General features: G+C 40.0%; 1 protein-coding gene across 4 annotated transcripts; it reads left to right on the top strand.

Moving 5' to 3' along the window:
- Window positions 1-47: 47 nt before the first annotated feature.
- MAIP1 (matrix AAA peptidase interacting protein 1) lies at window positions 48-11,722 on the top strand. Of its 4 annotated transcripts, XM_070388571.1 has the most exons (6): window positions 48-635; window positions 7,400-7,471; window positions 7,888-8,014; window positions 9,527-9,674; window positions 10,472-10,524; window positions 11,414-11,722. In XM_070388571.1, the coding sequence occupies exons 1-5, from the start codon at window positions 186-188 to the stop codon at window positions 10,518-10,520; spliced, it is 846 nt and encodes a 281-aa protein (XP_070244672.1). In that variant the 5' UTR covers window positions 48-185; the 3' UTR covers window positions 10,521-10,524; window positions 11,414-11,722. The 4 variants fall into 4 exon arrangements, 2 of the variants coding, with proteins under 2 accessions (XP_070244672.1, XP_005895096.1); XR_011467730.1 differs by lacking the exon at window positions 10,472-10,524 and having other exon boundaries at window positions 9,573-9,674; XR_011467731.1 differs by lacking the exon at window positions 11,414-11,722 and having other exon boundaries at window positions 9,573-9,674; window positions 10,472-10,512.
- The last annotated feature ends 16,032 nt before the right edge of the window (window positions 11,723-27,754 follow it).

The raw sequence follows: 27,754 nt of genomic DNA, 5'->3' as shown, positions 1-27,754 counted from the left end.
GCCAGTTCCTAGTGTGGGGCTCGGGGCCAACAGGTGTATGATGGAGAGCAGAGAAGGGGCGAATTCACTAGAGGTGGCAGCAACAGGCCAACTCGACTCTCCAGTCTCCTTCTCCGAACCTCGCTGAGGTGGTTTCACACCGACTTACTTTCCATGATGCACAGGCAAGCACAAAGGTCACAAAAATGGCGCTGGCCGTCCGTCTTTTACCGCGCTTGCTACTTTCTCGGCCTCTACCGGGCTGGGCCGCCCGGCTCCGGACTCTCAGTTCGGCCGAGGTGAAGCGCCCATTGTCTGGACTTTGCTACTTATGCCGCCGCCGCCTCGGCTCGGGAGCAGCCCCATTTCCTCGAGTCTCTTGGGCCTCCGCGGCCTTGGCCCTGTCTGCTCGGGGTCCTCAGCGTCCCTTGCTCAGCCCCCTGGAAGTCGCCTCAACCCTCCCCACTTTCCCTTCTTGCCCCCGGCGAACCTACAGCACCGAGGAGCAACCGCAGCAGCGTCAGAAAACCAAAATGATCATTCTGGGGTTCTCCAACCCCATCAACTGGGTTCGGACTCGAATTTACTCCTTCCTTATCTGGGCCTATTTCGACCAAGAGTTCAGCATCACAGAGTTCTCAGAAGGAGCGAAGCAGGTTGGTTTATTTCTCTAGGAGTAACCTCTCCACCTCTCATGAATTCAGCAGTTAAGATTCGCAAAAGTGTTTAGCGATGAGGTTTCAACTGGGTCTCAAATGATCAAATGTGGGTAGTGACTCAAATACAGAGCCCTCTGGCCACTTGCTGTAAATTAAGCTGCTGCTTCTGTTTGCACGGTCTCCGAGGAATAGGGGATTGATGGAGACACCAATTTGAATCCCTTAATTACTTTTTCTGTCCTCCGCAGGTTTTGAATCAGATAGAAATGGATTCAAAGCCTATTTCGGTCACTTAAAAGCTCCATGGCTTTATTTCTTCTGAAATGTGATTTTTCTGAATGAAAAAAGAATGAAAAAGCCAATACTGATTATATGCTGGCACTGATATATTTACTTCTAGTTTTTTTAGTTTATTTCTATAAACACAGCCATTTATACTTATTTATGTGATCTGTCAGTTATAAATTGAATGTTTTCAACTTTATATAATCAGTGTCAATATTAACTCGTGCTTTTTGCTTTCCTGAGTCAATTCTTGACTAATCTGTGTTTTTACAAGAAAATTTAAAAGCAAAGAGCAAGCATAGTTAATAGCATTATAAGGGATAAACCTCAGTTCCTGTCAGTTCTCAAAATCTTTTGTTTGTGCAGAGGAAATGAGCATGATGCTACTGTCCTTCAGGATTCCTGCAGATGACTTGTGAGCTTGTCTACCTCCTGCTCATTTATGTGTCAATAAGGAATGGAAGTCATCCTCCCATGGACAGGACAGCAATCAAGCCTAACTCCCTACTTCCTTTGACCACAAAGGAGCATGGAACACTTTTTAGTCACTCTTTGATCCTAAAGGTCCTCCAGCTGTGAGCTATTTTAGCCCCCATCCTTGCTATTAAGTAGTATTTGCACCCATTCATCAGCCAGTCTGTATGCATCTTGCCTCATCTAAGTCAATTTTTGTGCATTTAGCCATTCTGATTTCCAAAAAGAATGTTAGGTCATCCATGGCAAATATTTAGAGATTCCATTAAACCAGTGGTTGCTTAACATGACCTTTCAGATCAAGCAAACCAGTTTTTTAACACCTAGAGTTTAAAACGACGTGGCTGAAAAGTCTTTCTACCTAGATCTCATAAGGCAACTCTTCCTTCTTTTGCATAGATGTAATTTTAGGGCTTGGGAATAATCTGGTGCATAAACATTGGCTAGATTATCTACTCTCATGGGCTCAACTTGCCCTTTAAACTAACCTCCCAACTCTAGAATATTATCTTCGGATGTGAGTATCAAGCTGTAAGTTAGATCATGCTGCTCTTGCTGCTGCTAAGTCGCTTCAGTCGTGTCCAACTCTGTGCAATCCCAGAGACTGCAGCCCACCAGGCTCCCCCGTCCCTGGAATTCTCCAGGCAAGAACACTGGAGTGGGTTGCCATTTCCTTCTCCAATGCATGAAAGTAAAAAGTGAAAGTGAAGTCGCTCAGTCATGTCCAACTCCTAGCGACCCCATGGACTGCAGCCTACCAGGCTCCTCCGTCCATGGGATTTTCCAGGCAAGAGTACTGGAGTGGGGTGCCATTGCCTTCTCCGATTCATTAACATGTTTCTTTTTCAGTCATGGAACATGAAAGACACCTTCATGCTCATTATTCTAGTCTAATTCCCTTTTACAGATGATAAAAATCAAGTCTAGAAAGGTCAAATGATTAACTCAAGAATGCATAGCTAGCAATTGCTGAGGTGCATTGTTCTGTGACTCATTCTACAAGCATTCTTCGTTCTCCAGAGTTACTAGAAATTGACATAGTTAAGTATAACCTAGGCAAGCTTTCTAAAAACATTTTATAATTTAAAACTTTTTTCTCTAAGTATAATTGTAATATTGTTACAGATATACAGTGTAACAGATATACAATGTAGTGATTCACAAGTTTTAAAGATTACACTCCATTTATAGTTAAAAATATTGGCTATATTCCCTGTGTTATACAGTATAGCCTGTAGCTTATTTTAAACCAATCTAGGCAAGCTTTTATTCATCATGTGAGCCAGAGGAATAGGTGGTCCATTGATAGACAGTCCTTGCTTCTACTGCTGCTGCTAAGTCACTTCAGTCGTGTCCGACTCTGTGTGACCCCATAGATGGCAGCCCACCAGGCTCCCCCGTCCCTGGGATTCTCCAGGCAAGAACACTGGAGTGGGTTGCCATTTCCTTCTCCAATGCGTGGAAGTGAGAAGGGAAAGTGAAGTCGCTCAGTCGTGTCCAACTCTTAGAGACCCCATGGACTGCAGCCCACCAGGCTCCTCCGTCCATGGGATTTTCCAGGCAAGAGTACTGGAGTGGGGTACCATCACCTTCTCCTTAAACAGCTTTATTAGCCCCACAAACTTTACTTCCATTGATAAGTACATATGATATTATCCCTGTTACTGCCATCAAACCACATTAACCATTTACTGTTTGTTTTCCAATATCTTTACATATTTTGGCCTTTACTATGAAAGAAAAAGCTATTTCCCAGAAGCCTGTTTAGGTTGCGTGTCTGCGTGCTAAGTCACTTCAGTCGTGTGTGACTCTTTGTGACCCATGAACTGTAACTCACCAGGCTTCTCTGTCCATGGGGATTCTACAGGCAAGATTACTGGAGTGGGTTGCCATGCCCTACTCCAGGAATCTTCCTGACCCAGGGATCAAACCCATACCTCTTATGGCTCCTGCATTACAGGTGGATTCTTTACCACTAAGCCAGCAGGGAAGCCCCTTGTTAGGTTAAGAAATCTTATATCATCAAAGCTTTATCAGGGCAGCCTCTTAATGGGACATTATTACCTTACAGGATAATTTGCTCAGGTTTGATTATTGGCCACAGAAACTAGAGTATCGTGGTTGGATTTCAACATGATTGTGATGTCTGTTCAGTTCAGTTCAGTTTATTCGCTCAGCCGTGTCCGACTCTTTGCGACCCCATGAATTGCAGCACGCCAGGCCTCCCTGTCCATCACCAACTCCCGGAGTTCACTCAAACTCATGTCCATCGAGTCGGTGATGCCATCCAGCCATCTCATCCTCTGTTGTCCTCTTCTCCTCCTGCCCCCAATCTCTCCCAGCATCAGAGTCTCTTCCAATGAGTCAACTCTTCGCATGAGGTGGCCAAAGTATTGGAGTTTCAGCTTCAGCATCAGTTCTTCCAATGAACACCCAGGACTGATGTCCTTTAGGATGGACTGGTTGAATCTCCTTGCAGTCCAAGGGACTCTCAAGAGTCTTCTCCAACACCACACTTCAAACATCAATTCTTCAGCCCTCATCTCTCTTCACAGTTCAACTCTCACATCCATACATGACCACTGGAAAAACCATATTCTTGACTAGACAGATCTTTGTTGGCAAAGTAATGTCTCTGCTTTTGAATATGCTATCTAGGTTGGTCATAACTTTCCTTCCAAGGAATAAGTGTCTTTTAATTTCATGGCTGCAGTCACCATCTGCAGTGATTTTGGAGCCCCAAAAAATAAAGTCTGACACTGTTTCCACTGTTTCCCCATCTATTTCCCATGAAGTGATGGGACCGGATGCCATGATCTTAGTTTTCTGAATGTTGAGTTTTAAGCCAACTTTTTCACTCTCCTCCTTCACTTCCATCAAGAGGCTTTTTAGTTCCTCTTCACTTTCTGCCATAAGGGTGGTGTCATCTGAATATCTGAGGTTATTGATATTTCTCCCGGCAATCTTGATTCCAGCTTGTGCTTCATCCAGCCCAGCATATCTCATGATATACTCTGCATATAAGTTAGATAAGCAGGATGACATTATACAGCCTTGCTACTACTACTACTACTACTACTACTACTACTACTACTACGCGCCTCAGTCGTGTCCGACTCTGTGAACCCATAGACGGCAGCCCACCAGGCTCCCCCGTCCCTGGGATTCTTCATGCAAGAACGCTGGAGTGAGTTGCCATTTCCTTCTCCAGTGCATGAAAGTGAAAAGGGAAAGTGAAGTCGCTCGGTCGTGTCCAACTCTCAGCGACCCCATGGACTGCAGCCTACCAGGCCCCTCCTTCCATGGGATTTTCCAGGCAAGAGTACTGCAGTAGGGTGCCATATACAGCCTTGACATACTCCTTTTCCGTGATGTCTGTTACTTCTAACCAAATTTCACCCATCTTCCACACACAAAAGCTTAGTATAATACATAGGTTGTTTCTAAACCCTGAGAGCATCTAAAATGTTTGCAAGGGATCATTGAGTCCATTTGGAAGTGTGCTTTTTCTCAAAATTCAACTCCATTATTATTCAGTTCAGTTCAGTTGCTCCGACTCTTTGTGACCCTGTGGACTGTAGCATGCCAGGCCTCCCTGTCCATCACCAACTCCTGGAGTTTATTCAAACTCATGTTCATTGAGTCGGTGATGCCATCCAACCGTCTCATTGTCTGTCGTCCCCTTCTCCTCCTGCCTTCAGTCTTTCCCAACATCAAGGTTTTTTCCATTGAGTCAGTTCTTCATATCAGGTGGCCAAAGTATTGGAGTTTCAGCTTCAGCATCAGTCCTTCCAATGAATATTCAGGACTTATTTCCTTTAGAATGGACTGATTGAATCTCCTTGCAGTCAAAGGGACCCCCAAGAGTCTTCTCCAACACCACAGTTCAAAAGCATCAATTCTTTGGTGCTCAGCTTTCTTTATAGTCCAACTCTCACATCCATACATGACTAGTGGAAAAACCATAGCTTTGACTAGATGGACCTTTGTTAGTAAAGGAATGTCTCTGCTTTTTAATACGCTGTCTAGGTTGGTCATAACTTTACTTCTGAGGAGCAAGCCTTTTAATTTCACGGCTGCAGTCACCATCTGCAGTGATTTTGGAGCAAAATAAAGGCCTCACTGTTTTCATTGTTTCCCCATCTATTTGCCATGAAGTGATGGGACCAGTTGCCATGATCTTAGTTTTCTGAATGTTGAATTTTAAGTCAACTTTTTCACTCTCCTCTTTCACTTTCGTCCAGAGGCTCTTTAGTTCTTCACTTTCTGCTATAAGGGTAGTGTCATCTCCATATCTGAGGTTATTGAAATTTCTCCAGGCAATCTTAACTCCAGCTTGTGCTTCATCCAGCCCAGCATTTCACATGATGTACTCTGCATATAAGTTGAATAAGCAGGGTGACAATATACAGCCTTGACGTATTCCTTTTCCTATTTGGAAACAGTCTGTTGTTTTAACTCCAGTTCTAACTGTTGCTTCCTGACCATTGTTGTTAGGGCTTCCATAACAAAATATATCAGTGTGGGTTGCTTAAACCATACTTCATTTTGTTGCATTTCTGGAAGCTGGAAGTCCGAGAACAAGGTGTTGGCAAGTTTGGTTTCTTCTGTGGCCTCTGTCCTTTGCTTGTAGATGATCATTTTATTTCTGTGTCCTCACATGTTTTTTTTTCCCTCTGTGCTCATGTGTCCCTGGTATCTCCATGTGTGTCCACTATTCCTCTTGTAAGCGCACCAAATTGGACTAGGGCCCACCCTCATTTGACGTCATCACCTCTTTAAAAGCCCTGTCTCCAAATGTAGTTACCTTCTGAGGTACTGGGACTTAGGGCTTCAATTTGGAAAACCCAATCCAGCCCATAACAGTTATGAGAGTTGTCTATCTGACACACCTTTGCATCCTCTTTCTCTCATTAGTTCTTCAAATTTCTTCTTAGATGGTTCTTCCTTTAGGAAGCCCCCTTATTGTCCACCCAGATAGTGTAAGTTCTCACCTGTATTCTCCGAAAATCATCTTGTTCTTATTCCTGTCATAATTCTTGGATTTGTCCATTTTCTTGGCTCTCTCCTCAAGTAGATAGGAAGCTCCTTGAAAACAGGTAGAGTCTTAATGCACAGCTCCATTCCTCATTGCTAGTAGTGTGGAGGATTGCAGTTGACTGTTTCCCACTTCAAAGTGGGATCTTGTACTTCAAAGTTGAGTTCTACTGCATTAGACTATGCAAACTCATTATCTTTTCTCCCACTTTACCAATGCCATATCTGTTTTAGACCTGTCTGAAGAGTTAGCTCAGACTATAAAGAATCTGCCCGCAATGCGGGAGACCCGCATTCAGTCCCTGAGTCAGGTGATCCCCTGGAGAAGGGAATGGCAGTCCACTCCAGTATTCTTGCCTGGAGAATTCTACAGACAGAGGAGCCTGGCAGCCTACAGTCCATGAAATCACAGAGTTGGATAGGACTGAGTGGCTAACACTTTCTCTATCTATCTTAATGAGGGTCAGCTGCAGTCCAGATCTCCAGACTCACAGTACTTAGATTGTACTGCTTAGTACTTAGTACAGACTTAGGTTGTGCTTAGTACAGACTTAGGTTGTGCTGCTATGTATTCAGGATTCAGAGGGGGATCATATGACAGTCAGGATGGCTGATTACTTCATCGTTATTTAAAAGGAACTATATAGAAGATGTTTTTATTGGGAACCTAGTATGTACACCACACACTATCTTTTCTTGGGTCCTTGGAGTGGATACATCATTAGCAATCTGCCCACTTACTACTGTGCGTGTGGAAAGGCCGCATAAGAAAAGTCAACCAACTTTGAAGGAGTCATGCCTAACCATCGATATCTTAGTGTTGACCATGTTTATTGCCTTTATCATAAAACAGTCTTTGTTGTACTTAGCCATTGAAGTATAAGCATTGTACATTGTATGGTATTTCACGTGGTATCTTAAAATAATAATCACCACCCTTCCCCCACTTTTCTTTTGTTTTCAAGGCTTTTGCTCATGTGTCCAAATTGCTGTCACAGTGTAAGTTCGATCTATTGGAAGAACTTGTGGCCAAAGAGGTAAAGTATACTTTAATTTTCCTTTAAAAGTAATTATTAATGTGTATTATTTTCTTTCATTAGAATGATATGCATTGTCCTTATTTATGCTTTAAAGTAACATGTATGCCATCACCCAAAGTAGAGTCCCTCTGTCTTGCCTTTGGAGTACTCAGGGTCTTAAAAAGCATAGAATCACTTGCTACTTAAGGCATGACTGAATATGATGTCTTTCAATTCTTACATAGAATGTTCTATTAGGAGTTATCTAACTGAAGAATCAGATGCCTCTCAGCCTTGCTTTTGAAAGTGAATACATATGGCTGTAAATTTAAAAATAGTTTTACAAAATACATTCCATGAAGAATTCACTCTACTTTTTGAAAAGCTTTTGACAGTTCAACAAGTGAACTCTGATTTGCTTTTTCCATACTTAGACTCTACGTGTATTGAAAGAAAAGGTTACTTCACTACCTGACAACCATAAAAATGCTCTTGCTGCTGACATAGATGAAATTGTGTACACATCAACAGGAGACATCTCCATTTACTATGATGAGAAAGGTAATCCTGGAGCATAGTCAATTTTAAATGGCCCACAGTTGTCCAGATAAGCTAAACTAGTGAAAGATCCTGGGATAGTGGCATTTTGTTGGTACAAGTGGATATTTATAGAACTACAGAGAAAATAATTTATTCATTCTTTAAAAAGTCTCTGGAAGACTTGGGGTATGGTAATTGTTTTGAATGCCTTTCTGTCTAGAAGTTTGGGATGGTCATGTACACATTGCTGTTTTTAAAATGGGATAACCAACAAGGTCCTAGTGTATAGCACCTGGAACTCTACTCAGTGTTATGTGGCAGCCTGGATGGGAGGAGGGTTTGGGGGAGAATGGATACATGTATAGGCGTGGGTGAGTCCCTTTGCTGTTCACCTGAAACTGTCACAACATTGTTTGTCAATCAGCTATACCCCATTACAAAGTAAAAAGATAAATTTTAAAAAAAGAACTTTTCCCTAATGCTGTTTAATTCATAGAAGAGAACATTGTCACTTAAGTTAATGAAAATTGCCCAAGACAAGCTGCTCCTACGTCAAAATGAAAATATTTGTGTTTCAGATTTCCTAACTTAAAGGAAACAATTCAGTATTTTAAGTGTCCAGCTGTATGTTCAGTAGAAGTAAAAAGTAAAAGAAAAAGTAAATACTGTTAGCTAAAGACTGTTTTAAGAGTAACATTAACTCAGAACTCCCAATTGGATTTATTTGGAGACAGTGAAAATAATTGAAAGGAACTTTGGCATTTATCTTGTTCTTTTCCTTGTCCTGAACAATAGCATTCCTGAAAACTCAGTGACTTTCTTATTCCTTCTACAAATATACACATATGTATTATGTGCTAGGCACATAGGAAATCTAGCCTTTGCTCACACACTTGCCAAGGCAGTTCTGATTGAGAACTCTTTAACAGTGAAAATATTTTCACATACATGTTAATTTGAAACATTCAGAAAGGTACTTTTAATGATAAATATTTTCTTCTCCCTAGTATTTCAAATTGCATCTTAGCATCATGGTCACTGCCTGGTTTTTGCACAGGACATTCTCATAATCACTGGGCATATAAAGTGAATTAGAGTAGAAGAGAAGTGTTTTTTCTTTCTGGCAGTTGGGGTTAAGTTAGCACCAAAAAATGTGTTTTTCCCCCTACTGTTTTTTGGCTTGACAATAGATACCTGTTATCATAATTTTATTTGTTTTTGTTTTTTGTTATCATAATTTTAGAAAATCCCACAAATGGAGAAGAATCCACATAGTACAGTTGGGCAATAAGTACCTGCTCAGTAAATAGTAGCTCTTATACTGTGTTACAGAGAGGGAGGCAAATACGTCGTAAACCCCAAGAGAATTTTCTAAAAATAAAAGGTGTCAATACAGGTACCTTAAGTTAGAATGAGCACAAAATTTGATGTGTAACAACTGTATAATTACTGCCAATTGCTGATTTCATTTTGGATATAAGGATGATAGATTATTGTCATTGTATCTGTATGTGTGTATGTTTTTTCTCTAAGGAAGGAAGTTTGTTAACATCCTGATGTGCTTTTGGTATCTAACCAGTGCCAACATCCCCAGTGAAGCCATAAGTGGAGCCCGTGTGTTCCAGGTTAAGTTGGGGGATCAGAACGTGGAAACTAAACAACTTCTTAGTGCAAGCTATGAGTAAGTCTAATCACATTTATTGTTTCCTTTCTTTAGGAAATGGAAGGTAGTATGCAGACATGAAAACTAAAGGGAGCTTTAGGAAGAAAAAATTGAAATTTGACAAGTATCTATGAAGAGAGATAGTTATAAAGACATACTGGCCACAAAATAGGAGCGTTCAGAAATTAGGAAGCGATAATATTGCTGAACTTAAACAGTGTTTCAGCTGTCTATTGCTACATTACAAACCATTCCAAAACTCGGTGACAACAAACAGCCATTCATTTTGCTTGCTTTTCTACTGCTCTGGAATTTTGGAAAGGCTCAGCTGTGGGGTTTCCTCTGCTTTACCTGGCATCAACTGGGATGGTAGGAGCCAGGGATTCATTTCCACAATGGGCTTCCTCACTCATAGGGCAGCACCAGGATGCTCCTTGGCTTCTCCACATAATGTCTCATTCCCCAAGGCCTCTCTTTATAGCTTGGGCTTGTGGAGGTGTTAAGATAGTCACGTGTTTTACATGGTGGTTGGCTTCCAAAAGACAGAAGATGCTAGACGTAGCCCTCCAGTAAAGGGCTATGCCCAGGATTGGAACAGCATCACTTCTGCATGGTTTGCTGGTCCAAACAGTCACAGGATCTGCACAGTGAAGGACATGGAGATACTCCACGTCTTCATGGGGCAGCAGCAAGGTCACATTGCAGAAGAGCATGTGAAATGTAGTTATGACCATCTTTGGAAAATAAAATATGCTGTAATTGGCACATGGACCATCCACTCACTAGATAATTATTGACCATCTCCTCTTTACCAGGTACTCTGGTGGGAGTTCAGACACAGAATTGAAGGGTTCCTGCCCTTAAGGAGGTACTGTCTAATGGGAGGTTAGCAACTTATTCAAATGAGACACTGTAGTGTATTATTGTGTGAATAAAATTTGGAACAGTGAACAATTCAAGAGAGTCAGTGGAGATATACTTCAATATCTGTTTAAAAGAATACTTTTACGTCATCAAAGTTATACAAATTTGCTTTAAAACAATGAACAAAACCCCAAAATGACCTAAGAAAGAAAATGTATCCTGTTTCACTAAGGTAAAGAGAATTATATCTTCATTTTTTTCACTTCTTGGAGGAAATGTGCTTTTTTTTTTTTTTTCGTTTCTTTTTTCCTGTGTGGAATTTTGCTTTATTTGTAATTGCCCAAAATATTCTATATATTTAAGTACTTATTTAATTTAAATCTACTGAATTGTCTCTTTTTAAAGACATCATTTAGAACACTATAATCAACACTACCTTTGGTTGTTCTGATAGTCACTACTAAGATCACAGGCAGGTCCTAAAGACTGCTATTTTCAAGAATGAACTTAGTGCCAGCTGTGAGTAAATCTAATCACATAACCAACCTCCATGGAAGTGCTGTTTTATCACCATAGTCCAGTTTTTTTCTCCTCATATTAGGCATATATTATAGCTAGTACTTAGCAGAAAAACACGTTTCTCTCACGGACTGGCAGATATTGCAGTGTATATAGATCTGTCTATTAAAAATACTCAGTTGAGAATGCACTTCTCATTTTTGTGGGGATATTTTTTGTGATCAAATTAGTAGGTTAAACTTTTGATTTTTATTTACCATTATCTGTTAGCTTTTTGCTAAAAACTGCCTCAGCTATGTACTTGCAAATTACATAGTGATCCAGGAAATTTTTGAACTGATACAGGATACACATTGTTTATAATGTTTCCTTAGATTTCAGAGAGAGTTTACACAAGGAGTAAAGCCTGACTGGACCATTGCACGGATTGAACACCCAAAGTTATTAGAATAATTGTTCTTGGAAAAAGCAGCTTATTGAACTTTTGGCAATTACTGTGAAAGACTAAGGAAGAAAAAATTTTCAGATCAATTGATCTTCACTTTAATCAAGTTTGTGGATTACTTTTGTATTATTATAAAATGTTTCTTGTAGTAAATAAGCATGATACAATAAAGCATTTTCCATAGATTGTCATCACTTTCTGTAAAAGTCAAAGTAAAAAAAATTACAACAGCCCGTCACTGGTGTCGTATTCAGTGTCATTTCTCATGTTACATGTATATGTATATATACACAAACTAATTTTACAGGCAGTAAAGAAAATTTACTTTTCTAAATTCATAGTCCTGAAATACTTTATTTGTGGTTAATACACTTATACCAATAATTCAAGTATGAGAAAGATTTACTTTTAAAAAGTCACTGCTGCTATTTGATTACTTCTTTGTTCACTAGCTAGGTGAGAAAGAACAGATGAAATTACAGCAGATGGGTCACTGCAGAACTAAAAATCAGTGAACCTGACTAAAGCACAAAGAGAAAAAGAAAATAGAACAGTGCCTTAGTCCCCTATGAAATAACATCAAGTCTTTCTAACATACTTGTATTTAGACTCCTAGAAGATGGGATAAGGGAGACAAAAACAATGTAAAAACAATGTCTGAAAGTTTTCCTAATTATGAAAATTATAAACCCAGAGATCCAAGAAATTCAACCATCAGGGACACACATAAAGAAAACTAAAGTACATCATAATCAAAGTGTTGAAAACTAGAGAAAATTAGAAAAGCAGTTGGAGAAGAAAAAACAACCACATTCCATACAGAGAGTGACTATATTTCTTTTCTTAAACTCTGCAAGTTAGAGGCCTTGGCATGGTATCTTTGAAAGAAAGAAATATACCTGTTGACCTGGAATTCCATATTCAGGAAATATGTCCTTCAGAAAAGGTGAGAAAAGACTTTCAGACAAGGAAAAGATCATAGAATTTGTTGCCGGAAGACCTGTTTTATAAGAAATGTTAGGGGCTAGCAGACAGAATAGTTTGAAAATGGACCCATGCATATTACACAATTGATTTTGACAAAGGTGCCATGGTTATTTAATGAGAAAAGTCTTAACATAGAATAACTATATATTCACATAGTAAATAACCTCATCTTTTGCCTTACACAATACATAATTTTAGTACAAAATTTAGATTGTGAAATGGATCATAGATTTAACAAAAGCTAATACTCTAGAAATTCTGGAAAGAAATAGAAATTACTGTCTTGGGATAGAGAAAGATTTTTTAGACAGTGAATTGTGAAAAAATTATTAATTGGAATTAATTAAAATTAATACTTCTGCTCTTTGAAAGAGAGCAGCAAGGAAATGAAAAGTCAGGTCACAGGTTGGGGAAAACTATTTGTAATACATATTATCTGACAGAGGGCCTATATTTGGAATATATAAATAATGCTTATAGCTCAATAATGGAAAATTAGCTTTATACAGCTATCATGACTCATCAAACTGTGGACTTAAAATGGGTACATTTTATTATATGTAAATTATATTTTTAATGCAAATTATACCTAAACAAAGCTTGCTAAAATATTTAGCAAGAAGAGTAATTTGCAGAAAAATAAATGCTTAAATTTTTATATAATATAAAGCAGCTTATAGAAAATAAGATCAATAAGGCACATAATTGGCAGCCTGGATGGGAGAGGAGTTTGTGGGAGAATGGATACATGTGTTTGTATGACTAAGTCCCTTTGCCATTCACCTGAAACAATTATAACATTATTAATCAGCTATATCCCAATGCAAAATAAAAAAATTTTTAAAGGCACATATTACTAAAAAAGAAAAATGCAACCAGTTACACTGTTCACTTTCCAGTTACACTATCTGTTATAAGATACATCTCCAATGGTTTTAAAAATAGATGGGGAATGTTTGACTTAGAATCAATGAAATAGTGTTATTTATTGTTTGTGAAAATATAAATTGTAAAACTTCTAAAATGCAAGAGATGAATAAGGCACTAAATGCATGATAGTGGCAACTATCTGGGGAGGAAGGGAGTGGAAGGTGACTGTAATGTTTGATTTCTTCAAAAAAAAAATCTTGATACTTAAACTGTGGTCTTTGTGTATGTTTTCTCAATAAAAGGAGCCGGGCGTTGGGGGCAATTCCAGTTCTATACAGAAGACAAGAGTATCCTGAAACATATTCTTAGGGCAGAATGCAAGGACATTCTCAAAGCTGACTGAAGTAATGCTAAAAGTTATTTGTTACCATTTAACAAACCCAAAATTGAGTCACTTAAAAATAACAACAGTTACTTTCTTTACTCATACACTTGGGCGGGGTTTGGCTTGGTTTGTCTGCTCCATGTAGTGTTGACTGAAGTCAGTTGGGGATATTTAGCTGAAGGCCAAGTTGATACAACATTGCTTTACTTGTGTGTCTGGCTTCTTGGAGATGTTTGGAAGGCTGGATGCACTGGGTCACTTTTGGTCTGAGCAATCTTTAAATTTTTCGTTACAAATTATGTTAGATACAGATGAAGTAAATTGGCAGATCTGCTATCCCAGTAAATTCTGTTGGTGTTACTGAATATAGCTGATCTATCCCTATTGTGTTGGGTTGTTTAATCGAAGATTTTGGTCATTTAAGGTTGTATGGTAGGGATTCTAGGTTTTTGTCTTAATCTCACTAGCTTTTATCCTTACGGATGCTACAATCCAGTTCCCGGTGAGCTCAACGTGTTTTTGGGGGTGGAGAGCGGGATGGGTGTGATGGAATTCTACATATCACTGATACCAGGAAGTATTTGTCTTTCTTTGGCTTATTTCACATAGCATAATATTCATTCAGGTTGTAGCACATGACAGGATTTCCTTCTTTTTTTAAGGCTGAACAATATTCCATTATATAAATATACTACACACACACATATATATATACACACCACATCTTCATTTATCTGTTAACAGACATTTAATTCATTTCCATATTTTGATTACTGTGAATAATGCTGCAATGAACATGGAAGTACAGATATCATTTTGAATAATGATTTCATTTTCATCTTCCTTGGATATATGTATCCAGAGGTGGATTGCTCCATCATATGTTAGTTCTATTTTTAATTTCTTGAGGAACCTCTATTCTGTTTTCTGTAATGGCTGTACCCCAATTTATATTCCCACCAGCAGTGCACAAGAGTTCTCTTTTCTTCACATTCTCGCCAGTTTGTTTACCTTTTGACTTTCTGATAAACATCCTCACAAGTGTTAGGCTTTTATTTTTGAGTTTACCTGATGATTAGTGATACTGAGCACTTTTTCTAGTACATGTTGGCCATTTATGTATCTTTTCTTGAAAAAATGTCTATTCAGATCCTTTGCCCAGTTTTAAATTGAGTTATTTGGGTTTGTTTTGTTTTTGCTGTTGAGCTGGTATGGATTCTGTATATCTTGAATATTAAACCCTTATCAGATGTGTGGTTGACAAATATTTTCTCCTATTCCACAAGTTGCACTTTGGTGATTGTTTCCTTTACTGTGCAGAAGCATTTTTGTTGTAGTCCCACTTAATTTTTGCTTTTGATGCCTTTGCTTTAGTGTCAAATCCAAAAAAAAACTTTCCCAACACCAATGTCAAGGAGATTACCCCCTATGATTCCTCTAGGAGTTTATGATGCACAACTATATACTTTTGCCTTAGATTCATCAAACATTAACATTTTGTCATCTCTTTTTCCTTTTCTCTTTTTTACACACACACATACATAGTTTTTATCTAAACCATTTGAAAGTAAGCTTCAGACTTCAAATACTTTTTCAACATGCATTTCCCCCAAATAAGAACATTAGCAATAATTCCATATCATCCAATATTTAAAACAAAATTTAAAATTCTACCAATTGTCTTAAAATTATCCTTTTGAACTGAGAGTCAATCAAGATTCACACATTGTATTTGATTATTATGTCTTTTAAGTCTTTTTAAAATTTTTAGGAATCACCCTTTTTATGACATTTCAATTTTGAAGAGTCTAGGATAGTAGACATATACCATATGCCATATCCTGAATGTGTTTGATTAACTTATAGTGTCATTTCTATAACTTGGAATTAGGGCTAAAGACTTAATTAGATTCTTATGTTTGTAAGTGATCACATATTTATAAGTGGTTGTACTTCATAATATAATACATATATAATATATATATTGGAAAACTCGGCAGTGCCCACAGGACTGGAAAAGGTCACTTTCATTCCAATCCCAAAGAAAAGCAATGCCAAAGAATGTTCAAAGTACTGCACAATTGCACTCATCTCACACTCTAGCAAAGTAATGCTCAAAATTCTCCAAGCCAGGCTTCAACAGTATGTGAACTGTGAACTTCCAGGTGTTCAATCTGGTTTTAGAAAAGGCAGAGGAACCAGAGATTAAATTGCCAACATCCATTGGATCATCAAAAAAGCAAGAGAGTTCTAGAAAAACATTTGCTTTATTGACTATGCCAAAGCCTTTGACTGTGTGGATCACAACAAACTGGAAAATTCTGAAAGAGATGGGACTGCCAGACCACCTGACCTGCCTCCTGAGAAACCTATATGCAAATCAGGAAGCAACAGTTAGAACTGGACATGAAACAACAGACTGGTTCCAAATAGGAAAAGGAGTACGTCAAGGCTGTATATTGTCACCCTGCTTATTTAACTTATATGCAGAGTACATCATGAGAAACACTGGGCTGGATGAATCACAAGCTGGAATCAAGATTGTCAGGACAAATATCAATAACCTCAGATATGCAGATGACACCATTCTTATAGCAGAAAGCGAAGAACTAAAGAGCCTCTTGATGCAAGTGAAAGAAGAGAGTGAAAAAGTTGGCTTAAAATTCAACATTCAGAAAACTTAAGATCATGGCATTTGGTCCCATCCCTTCATGGTAAATAGTTGGGGAAACAATGAAAACAGTGAGAGACTTTTTTATTTTGGGGCTCCAAAATCACTGCAGATGGTGACTGCAGCCATGAAATTAAAAGACAGTTGCTCCTTGGAAGAAAAGCTATGACCAACCTAGATAGCATATTCAAAAGCAGAGACATTACTTTGCCAACAAAGGTCCATCTAATCAAAGCTATGGTTTTTCCAGTAGTCATGTATGGATGTGAGAGTTGGGCTATAAAGAAATCTGAGCACTGAAGAATTAATGCTTTTGAACTGTGGTGTTGGAGAAGACTCTTGAGAATCCCTTGGACTGTAAAGAGATCCAACCAGTCAATCCTAAAGGAAATCAGTCCTGAATATTCATTGCAAGGACTGATGCTAAAGCTGAAACTCCAATACTTCAGCCACCTAATGCGAAGAACTGACTCACTGGAAAAGACACTGATGCTGGGAAAGGTTGAAGATGGACGGAGAAGGGGACGACAGAGGATGAGATGGTTGTATGGTATCACTGAGTCAATGGACATGAGTTTGAGTAAGCTCTGGGAGTTGGTGATGGATAGGCAAGCCTGGCGTGCTGCAGTCCATGAGGTCACAAAGAGTCAGACACGACTGAGTGACTGAAATGATCTAAATGAACTTTGGGAGAGCTAAATGTGAATTGTTTGTCTTTATTTCTGTCAACCTTATTTAAAGGAACCCCACAGCATCACTTTATATGCCCTAACTCATATTTATTTTGGTTTATAGCTCTTATCACATCCAACATTGTGGTAAATATTACTTTGTTGACTTGTTCCATTGTCTGCCTTTCCAACTAAGGCAGTAACTTCTATCTTGTCCACCGCTATATCTCCAGAGCCCATAATAAATTATGGTACATAGTAGAGCTCAGTAAATATTATTTACATAATTGAATAACAAATGATCAAGCCTCACTCCCTACTGCTGCATTTCCTGTTTCACGTGACAGAAACATTTTTCCCCTTACTTTTGACTTAATGCCCTAGTAAGCTGGATGTAATTTTTTTTATCATGTGCAGTCCCCACTCAAGGCATACATGGTATTATTGGATACGTGACCTTGCTTTTACAATCCTATAATGTTATTTCTTCTGAATACCACATGGTGGAGCCAGTTATGTGGGGAATGTAAATGCAGAACTTGCAGTAAGTTTGATAGGGCCTGAAAAGAAAGAAAGTGAAGTCTTTCAGTCGTGTCCGACTCTGCGACGCCATGGACTCTAGCCTACCAGGCTTCTCCGTCCATGGGATTCTCCAGGCAAGAATACTGGAGTGGATTACTATTTCCTTCTCCAGGAGATCTTCCCGACCCAAGGATCAAACCCCGGTCTCCTGCATTGGAGGCAGACGCTTTAACCTCTGAGCCACCAGGTGATAGGGCCTGAAGTCACTGAAAAATAGGATTGCTTGGTTTCAGTTCAGTTCAGTTCAGTCGCTCAGTTGTGTCCGACTCTTTTCGATTCCATGGACTGCAGCATGCCAGGCTTCCCTGTCCATCACCAACTCCTGGAATCTACCCAAACTCGTGTCCATTGAGTCGGTGATGCCATCCAACCATCTCATCTTTTGTCGTCCCCTTCTCCTCCTACCTTCATTCTTTCCCAGCATCAGGGTTTTTTCAAATGAGTCAGCTTTTCACATTAGGTGGCCAAAGTATTGGAGTTTGAGCTTCAGCATCAGTCCTTCCAAAGAACACCCAGGACTGATCTCCTTTAGAATGGACTGGCTGGATCTCCTTGCAGTCCAAGGGACTCTCAAGAGTCTTCTCCAACACCACAGTTCAAAAGCATCAGTTCTTTGGCGCTCAACTTCCTTCACAGTCCAATTCTCACATCCATACATGACTACTGGAAAAAACCATAGCCTTGACTAGACGGACCTTTGCTGGCAAAGTAATGTCTCTACTTTTCAATATGCTATCTAGTTTGGTCATAACTTTCCTTCCAAAGAGTAAGCGTCTTTTAATTTCATGGCTGCAGTTACCATCTGCAGTGATTTTGGAGCCCCAAAAAATAAAGTCTGACACTGTTTCCACTGTTTCCCCATCTATTTCCCATGAAGTGATGGGACCAGATGCCATGATCTTCATTTTCTGAATGTTGAGCTTTAAGCCAACTTTTTCACTCTCCTCTTTCACCTTCATCAAGAGGCTTTTTAGTTCCTCTTCACTTTCTGCCATAAGGGTGGTGTCATCTGCATATCTGAGGTTATTGATATTTCTCCTGGCAATCTTGATTCCAGCTTGTGCTTCATCCAGCCCAGTGTTTCTCATGATGTACTCTGCATATAAGTTAAATAAGCAGGGTGACAATATACAGCCTTGACGTACTCCTTTTCCTATTTGGAACCAATCTGTTGTTTCATGTCCAGTTCTAACTGTTGCTTCCTGACCTGCATACAGGTTTCTCAAGAGGCAGGTCAGGTGGTCTGATATTCCCATCTCTTCCAGAATTTTCCACATTTATTGTGATCCACACAGTCAAAGGCTTTGGCATAGTCAATAAAGCAGAAATAGATGTTTTTCTGGAACTCTCTTGCTTTTTCAGTGATCCAGCAAATGTTGGCAATTTGATCTCTGGTTCCTCTGCCTTTTCTAAAACCAGCTTGAACCTCTGGAAGTTCACGGTTCACGCACTGTTGAAGCCTGCCTTGGAGAATTTTGAGCATTACTTTACTAGTGTGTGAGATGAGTGCAGTTGTGCAGTAGTTTGAGCATTCTTTGGCACTGCCTTTCTTTGGGATTGCTTGGTTTTGATGGATTTTTGTAGCTAGATATGTTAAGGCAACTTCTCAACAAAAAAGTTTTTTGAACTTGTTGATGTTAAAAGGGTTAAATGTATGAGTCAACTCAGAGGGAACTGTTGCTCACATGTCTTCTCTGATGGCTGGAACCATAGATAATTTCATTCAATTCCTCTGTGATTACTACCATCCTCAGAATCTTTTTCTGGATGGTGTAATGCAATAAATAGAATATAGATTATGCTCCAGAAACAATCCAGATCTCAATGGATTGAAACACAAAAGGGTATATTTCTTGTTCAAACTACATGTGCAACAAGAGAGCCTTTGGGGACACTGCTCAGCGGTTGGCATTGCCTGCCCTCCTGGACACAGCTGATGGGCAGCCACTAGTTGATACTATGGCAAAAGTGAAAAATACAACTGTGAAGAGTCTCACATGAGCAATATATGCCAAACTTGGAAGTGATACAATTCACTGGCGGGAACTCAGACATACTCAACCACAGAGAGCTAGGAAGTACATCTGTATCACATGGCTGGAAGGCAGAGTGTGAGATGTATTTGGTGAGCAGCAATAACAATTACAATTGGCTTTGAGGAACTACTCTTGTTTTAGCCCCAGAGAGGGCTACTGTAAAGCCTTCAGCACATACTGTTACATCAGAGATCAGGAGGCTTAAGAGATAGAGAGACATCCCAGATGTTTTGATGATACTAACTGAGAATCAGTGATATGCTGCTATAGGACCCATAAGGTGAGGTACTCTCTCTGTTACTGTGCACCAATGATTTCAGATGTCTTAGACCAGTTTTAAATGAAAAAAAGCCACCAACACCTGGATTCCATTCTCTTCATTTGATGAGATCTGCCAAGGTGCATTAAAGTACCCCTTAGATTAAATCTAAATTGGTCAGCTAAAACTTTACATAATGTCAATCTCATTATATATTGCTTATTGTTTCAAAATGATAATTTTAAGATGCTTAGATAAAATACATCTTTATGAAAGTATTAATCTTGTTCATTCAGTCTCACAATGTGGGTACATTATGCAAATATTGGTGGGCCATTTAGGATTAATTCTGACTGCATTAAATGAAAACTTTAAAGTCCTATAAAAAATAAGTAATATAGAAGCAGCTTTCTCTTACACATAACAGAAGTCCAGAGACAGGATATTTTGGGCTAGTATGCCAACCCCACAAAGTCCTTGGAGATCTAGACTCTTTCTAGTCACCATGGTTTCCTTAGAGTATGACTCTGTCCTCATAGCACACAATGGCTGGTAGAGCTCCAGCCATCATATCCACATTCCAGGTGGCAGAATGAGGGGAAAGAATGATCAAAGTGTATACATCACCTGTATTTTAAGATGCTTTCCAAGAGGTTACACAAAACACTGCCACTTCATTTCATTGGCTAGGAGTTAGTCATATGGCCAAACAGAAGTCATATGACTTCTGGGAAATACATAGTCTTTTAGCTGGGTATCATTTATTGCCCTGAATAAGACTAGGGGTCCTAAGATTAAGGAAGAGGAAAAGACAATCAGCAATTTGTCTGAATTGGGTTACTTGAGTCGTAAACCAGTGCTGACTCTGGTAATTAGCTGACTGGCTTGCTTTGCCAGCTTCACTGAGAACCAGCTTTAAGAGCCCATGTGCTTTCTAACTGGGGTCTGGTAAAAAATCCTAAACATGGCCAGCAAGTTTGAAACTAAATGTAACAGAGCACAGGAAAAGACTTGTGAGTCCAGAGCTGTTTAAGGATGCTCCAAACAATAAGTCCAGACATTGGGGGGCTCAATCCCTGCGATTTACACCAAACACAAACATTCCTGCCCTGAGGATCCCGGGTATAGTTTATCCCATCTTCAAAAATAGAAGCCTCCTCTTGCCTACTCCTCCCCCTTCCTTTTTATAAACCAATCAGTCTATTAGACATTCTATCAAAATTTACTTCCTTTACTTGCTTAATAAACTACAACTGTGGCTTAGCAATACCTGAGAAATCCACCAGAAACAGAGGACAAATTAGATAATTGACTCCTTTTACAGGCCTTTCCTTAGACTCTGATGTTGTGAGGACAGAAGAGCTATGGACAAGGCTAGCAAGATGACTAGCACTTCTCCCTGCCTCCTCTCCTGGCCTTGTTGATTCTCAAACTATGCTTTGCAGTATTGCATTCTGCTCGGGCCCACTGACAGGCTCCAAGGGAGCAGAATGGAACTGTGTCCTGGTCTCCCTCCTCTGAAACTTCCTCTTAAGACACTGCATCTCAACAAGCCCCAAGTGACAGAGAACAGGAAGACACAACATGGTTTCTCTCAAACCGGAAGTAACCGAATCCGATAACTGACCTTGTTAACTACTTTGTTGCTAGGGAAAAGACTCCCCGTTATTGCTTCCTAAAAGAAAGAACAACAGTTTAAAAACCAACTTAAAATTTATATCCATAGCAAATCACATATTTTAGTTATTGTCACATACTTGGAGGCAATATTTTTCCTAGGGAGTAAGCATATCAGGAAGTAGGACTATCCAAAGGAAATCATCTGTGGTCTCTTACTGGAATTTTATTTGACTCTCTACTTCTCTCCCCACCACTACTCTCTAACTTCCCATTCTTTCTGTCCTCAGTCACATCACAGTTGTCGCTGCCTTGATAATTTTGCAAGAACTTTCCTTTGCCAGCCAGGCTCTTTGCTTAGATCTTTGATGTCTGGTCACTTCCTGTCATTCAAGTCCAGTTTAAATGCCACCTCATCTAAGAAAACGTTTTCTCATCCACTTTTAGGAGCTCAACCCCATCACTCTCTGCCACTGTCTTACTTCTATCACAACATTTATTGTCATCTAATAGTTTCCTGTTTATGTACTTGGTTATTGCCTGGCCCTCCTCCAGTAGGATGGGGGCTTCCAACTCCCGAGTTCACTCAGACTCACGTCCATCAAGTCAGTGATGCCATCCAGCCATCTCATCCTCTGTCGTCCCCTTCTCCTCCTGCCCCCAATCCCTCCCAACATCAGAGTTTTTTCCAATGAGTCAACTCTTCGCATGAGGTGGCCAAAGTACTGGAGTTTTCAGCTTTAGCATCATTCCTTCCAAAGAAATCCCAGGGCTGATCTCCTTCAGAATGGACTGGTTGGATCTCCTGTCCAAGGGACTCTCAAGAGTCTTCTCCAACACCACAGTTCAAAAGCATCAATTCTTTGGTGCTCAGCTTTCTTCACAGTCCAACTCTCACATCCATACTTGACCACAGGAAAAACCATAGCCTTGACTAGATGGACCTTTGTTGGCAAGTAATGTCTCTGCTGGTTCCTCTGCCTTTTCTAAAACCAGCTTGAACCTCTGGAAGTTCACGGTTCACGCACTGTTGAAGCCTGCCTTGGAGAATTTTGAGCATTACTTTACTAGTGTGTGAGATGAGTGCAGTTGTGCAGTAGTTTGAGCATTCTTTGGCACTGCCTTTCTTTGGGATTGCTTGGTTTTGATGGATTTTTGTAGCTAGATATGTTAAGGCAACTTCTCAACAAAAAAGTTTTTTGAACTTGTTGATGTTAAAAGGGTTAAATGTATGAGTCAACTCAGAGGGAACTGTTGCTCACATGTCTTCTCTGATGGCTGGAACCATAGATAATTTCATTCAATTCCTCTGTGATTACTACCATCCTCAGAATCTTTTTCTGGATGGTGTAATGCAATAAATAGAATATAGATTATGCTCCAGAAACAATCCAGATCTCAATGGATTGAAACACAAAAGGGTATATTTCTTGTTCAAACTACATGTGCAACAAGAGAGCCTTTGGGGACACTGCTCAGCGGTTGGCATTGCCTGCCCTCCTGGACACAGCTGATGGGCAGCCACTAGTTGATACTATGGCAAGTGAAAAATACAACTGTGAAGAGTCTCACATGAGCAATATATGCCAAACTTGGAAGTGATACAATTCACTGGCGGGAACTCAGACATACTCAACCACAGAGAGCTAGGAAGTACATCTGTATCACATGGCTGGAAGGCAGAGTGTGAGATGTATTTGGTGAGCAGCAATAACAATTACAATTGGCTTTGAGGAACTACTCTTGTTTTAGCCCCAGAGAGGGCTACTGTAAAGCCTTCAGCACATACTGTTACATCAGAGAGATCAGGAGGCTTAAGAGATAGAGAGACATCCCAGATGTTTTGATGATACTAACTGAGAATCAGTGATATGCTGCTATAGGACCCATAAGGTGAGGTACTCTCTCTGTTACTGTGCACCAATGATTTCAGATGTCTTAGACCAGTTTTAAATGAAAAAAAGCCACCAACACCTGGATTCCATTCTCTTCATTTGATGAGATCTGCCAAGGTGCATTAAAGTACCCCTTAGATTAAATCTAAATTGGTCAGCTAAAACTTTATATAATGTCAATCTCATTATATATTGCTTATTGTTTCAAAATGATAATTTTAAGATGCTTAGATAAAATACATCTTTATGAAAGTATTAATCTTGTTCATTCAGTCTCACAATGTGGGTACATTATGCAAATATTGGTGGGCCATTTAGGATTAATTCTGACTGCATTAAATGAAAACTTTAAAGTCCTATAAAAAATAAGTAATATAGAAGCAGCTTTCTCTTACACATAACAGAAGTCCAGAGACAGGATATTTTGGGCTAGTATGCCAACCCCACAAAGTCCTTGGAGATCTAGACTCTTTCTAGTCACCATGGTTTCCTTAGAGTATGACTCTGTCCTCATAGCACACAATGGCTGGTAGAGCTCCAGCCATCATATCCACATTCCAGGTGGCAGAATGAGGGGAAAGAATGATCAAAGTGTATACATCACCTGTATTTTAAGATGCTTTCCAAGAGGTTACACAAAACACTGCCACTTCATTTCATTGGCTAGGAGTTAGTCATATGGCCAAACAGAAGTCATATGACTTCTGGGAAATACATAGTCTTTTAGCTGGGTATCATTTATTGCCCTGAATAAGACTAGGGGTCCTAAGATTAAGGAAGAGGAAAAGACAATCAGCAATTTGTCCGAATTGGGTTACTTGAGTCGTAAACCAGTGCTGACTCTGGTAATTAGCTGACTGGCTTGCTTTGCCAGCTTCACTGAGAACCAGCTTTAAGAGCCCATGTGCTTTCTAACTGGGGTCTGGTAAAAAAATCCTAAACATGGCCAGCAAGTTTGAAACTAAATGTAACAGAGCACAGGAAAAGACTTGTGAGTCCAGAGCTGTTTAAGGATGCTCCAAACAATAAGTCCAGACATTGGGGGGCTCAATCCCTGCGATTTACACCGAACACAAACATTCCTGCCCTGAGGATCCCGGGTATAGTTTATCCCATCTTCAAAAATAGAAGCCTCCTCTTGCCTACTCCTCCCCCTTCCTTTTTATAAACCAATCAGTCTATTAGACATTCTATCAAAATTTACTTCCTTTACTTGCTTAATAAACTACAACTGTGGCTTAGCAATACCTGAGAAATCCACCAGAAACAGAGGACAAATTAGATAATTGACTCCTTTTACAGGCCTTTCCTTAGACTCTGATGTTGTGAGGACAGAAGAGCTATGGACAAGGCTAGCAAGATGACTAGCACTTCTCCCTGCCTCCTCTCCTGGCCTTGTTGATTCTCAAACTATGCTTTGCAGTATTGCATTCTGCTCGGGCCCACTGACAGGCTCCAAGGGAGCAGAATGGAACTGTGTCCTGGTCTCCCTCCTCTGAAACTTCCTCTTAAGACACTGCATCTCAACAAGCCCCAAGTGACAGAGAACAGGAAGACACAACATGGTTTCTCTCAAACCGGAAGTAACCGAATCCGATAACTGACCTTGTTAACTACTTTGTTGCTAGGGAAAAGACTCCCCGTTATTGCTTCCTAAAAGAAAGAACAACAGTTTAAAAACCAACTTAAAATTTATATCCCATAGCAAATCACATATTTTAGTTATTGTCACATACTTGGAGGCAATATTTTTTCCTAGGGAGTAAGCATATCAGGAAGTAGGACTATCCAAAGGAAATCATCTGTGGTCTCTTACTGGAATTTTATTTGACTCTCTACTTCTCTCCCCACCACTACTCTCTAACTTCCCATTCTTTCTGTCCTCAGTCACATCACAGTTGTCGCTGCCTTGATAACTTTGCAAGAACTTTCCCTTTGCCAGCCAGGCTCTTTGCTTAGATCTTTGATGTCTGGTCACTTCCTGTCATTCAAGTCCAGTTTAAATGCCACCTCATCTAAGAAAACGTTTTCTCATCCACTTTTAGGAGCTCAACCCCATCACTCTCTGCCACTGTCTTACTTCTATCACAACATTTATTGTCATCTAATAGTTTCCTGTTTATGTACTTGGTTATTGCCTGGCCCTCCTCCAGTAGGATGGGGGCTTCCAGTTTCCACCTAGCATCTCATCATATCTGGTAAACTATTCTTCACCTCACTGGTGTTCAGAGTAGGGCAGATTTTCTCAGCCTTGACAATATTAACATCTGAGGCCACTTGATTTTTTGTTGAGGGACCTGTCCTGTGTATTGTGGGATGTTTAACAATATTGCCGGCCTCTATCTATTCAGTTCAGTTCAGTCGCTCAGTCGTGTCCGACTCTTTGCGACCCCTCGAATGGAAGCATGCCAGGCCTCCCTGTCCATCACCAACTCCCGGAGTTCACTCAGACTCACGTCCATCAAGTCAGTGATGCCATCCAGCCATCTCATCCTCTGTCGTCCCCTTCTCCTCCTGCCCCCAATCCCTCCCAACATCAGAGTTTTTTCCAATGAGTCAACTCTTCGCATGAGGTGGCCAAAGTACTGGAGTTTCAGCTTTAGCATCATTCCATCCAAAGAAATCCCAGGGCTGATCTCCTTCAGAATGGACTGGTTGGATCTCCTTGCAGTCCAAGGGACCCTCAAGAGTCTTCTCCAACACCACAGTTCAAAAGCATCAATTCTTCGGCGCTCAGCTTTCTTCATAGTCCAACTCTCACATCCATACTTGACCACAGGAAAAACCATAGCCTTGACTAGACGAACCTTTGTTGGCAAAGTAATGTCTCTGCTTTTGAATATGCTATCTAGGTTGGTCATAACTTTTCTTCCAAGGAGTAAGCGTCTTTTAATTTCATGGCTGCAGTTACCATCTGCAGTGATTTTGGAGCCCAGAATAATAAAGTCTGACACTGTTTCCACTGTTTCCCCATCTATTTCCCATGAAGTGATGGGACCGGATGCCATGATCTTCATTTTCTGAATGTTGAGCTTTAAGCCAACTTTTTCACTCTCCTCTTTCACTTTCATCAAGAGGCTTTTTAGTTCCTCTTCACTTTCTGCCATAAGGGTGGTGTCATCTGCATATCTGAGGTTATTGATATTTCTCCCGGCAATCTTGAGTCCAGCTTGTGCTTCTTCCAGCCCAACATTTCTCATGATGTACTCTGCATATAAGTTAAATAAGCAGGGTGACAATATACAGCCTTGACGTACTCCTTTTCCTATTTGGAACCAATCTGTTGTTCCATGTCCAGTTCTAACTGTTGCTTCCTGACCTGTATACAGGTTTCTCAAGAGGCGGGTCAGGTGGTCTGATATCCCCATCTCTTCCAGAATTTTCCACATTTATTGTGATCCACACAGTCAAAGGCTTTGGCATAGTCAATAAAGCAGAAATAGATGTTTTTCTGGAACTCTCTTGCTTTTTCCATGATCCAGTGGATGTTGGCAATTTGGTCTCTGGTTCCTCTGCCTTTTCTAAAACCAGCTTGAACAACTGGAAGTTCACGGTTCACGTATTGCTGAAACCTGGCTTGGAGAATTTTGAGCATTACTTTACTAGCGTGTGAGATGAGTACAATTGTGCGGTAGTTTGAGCATTCTTTGGCATTGCCTTTCTTTGGGATTGGAATAAAAACTGACCTTTTCCAGTTCTGTGGCCACTGCTGAGTTTTCCAAATTTGCTGGCATATTGAGTGCAGCACTTTCACAGCATCATCTTTCAGGATTTGAAATAGCTCCACTGGAATTCCATCACCTCCACTAGCTTTGTTCGTAGTGATGCTTTCTAAGGCCCACTTGACTTCACATTCCAGGATGTCTGGCTCTAGGTCAGTGATCACACCATCGTGATTATCTGGATCATGAAGATCTTTTTTGTACAGTTCTGTGTATTCTTGCCACCTCTTCTTAATATCTTCTGCTTCTGTTAGGTCCATACCATTTCTGTCCTTTATCGAGCCCATCTTTGCATGAAATATTCCCTTGATATCTCTGATCTTCTTGAAGAGATCTCTAGTCTTTCCCATTCTGTTGTTTTCCTCTATTTATTTGCATTGATCGCTGAGGAAGGCTTTCTTATCTCTTCTTGCTATTCTTTGGAACTCTGCATTCAGATGCTTATATCTTTCCTTTTCTCCTTTGCTTTTCGCTTCTCTTCTTTTCACAGCTGTTTTTAAGGCCTCTCCAGACAGCCATTTTGCTTTTTTGCATTTCTTTTCCATGGGGATGGTCTTGATCCCTGTCTCCTGTAC

Source organism: Bos mutus, chromosome 2 (assembly GCF_027580195.1).
Source record: "Bos mutus isolate GX-2022 chromosome 2, NWIPB_WYAK_1.1, whole genome shotgun sequence".
In the NCBI taxonomy this organism is placed as follows: Eukaryota; Metazoa; Chordata; class Mammalia; order Artiodactyla; family Bovidae; genus Bos; species Bos mutus.
This window is presented reverse-complemented; position numbering and strand designations above follow the sequence as displayed.

Bases quoted from the DNA above. Each gene is read 5' to 3' on its own strand.
- MAIP1 (XM_005895034.3), top strand. From the start codon at position 186: ATGGCGCTGGCCGTCCGTCTTTTACCGCGCTTGCTACTTTCTCGGCCT. The intron at 636-7,399 runs GTTGGTTTATTT...TTTGTTTTCAAG, and splicing joins TCTCAGAAGGAGCGAAGCAG to GCTTTTGCTCATGTGTCCAA. The intron at 8,015-9,526 runs GTAATCCTGGAG...TTTTTCTCTAAG, and splicing joins CATTTACTATGATGAGAAAG to GAAGGAAGTTTGTTAACATC.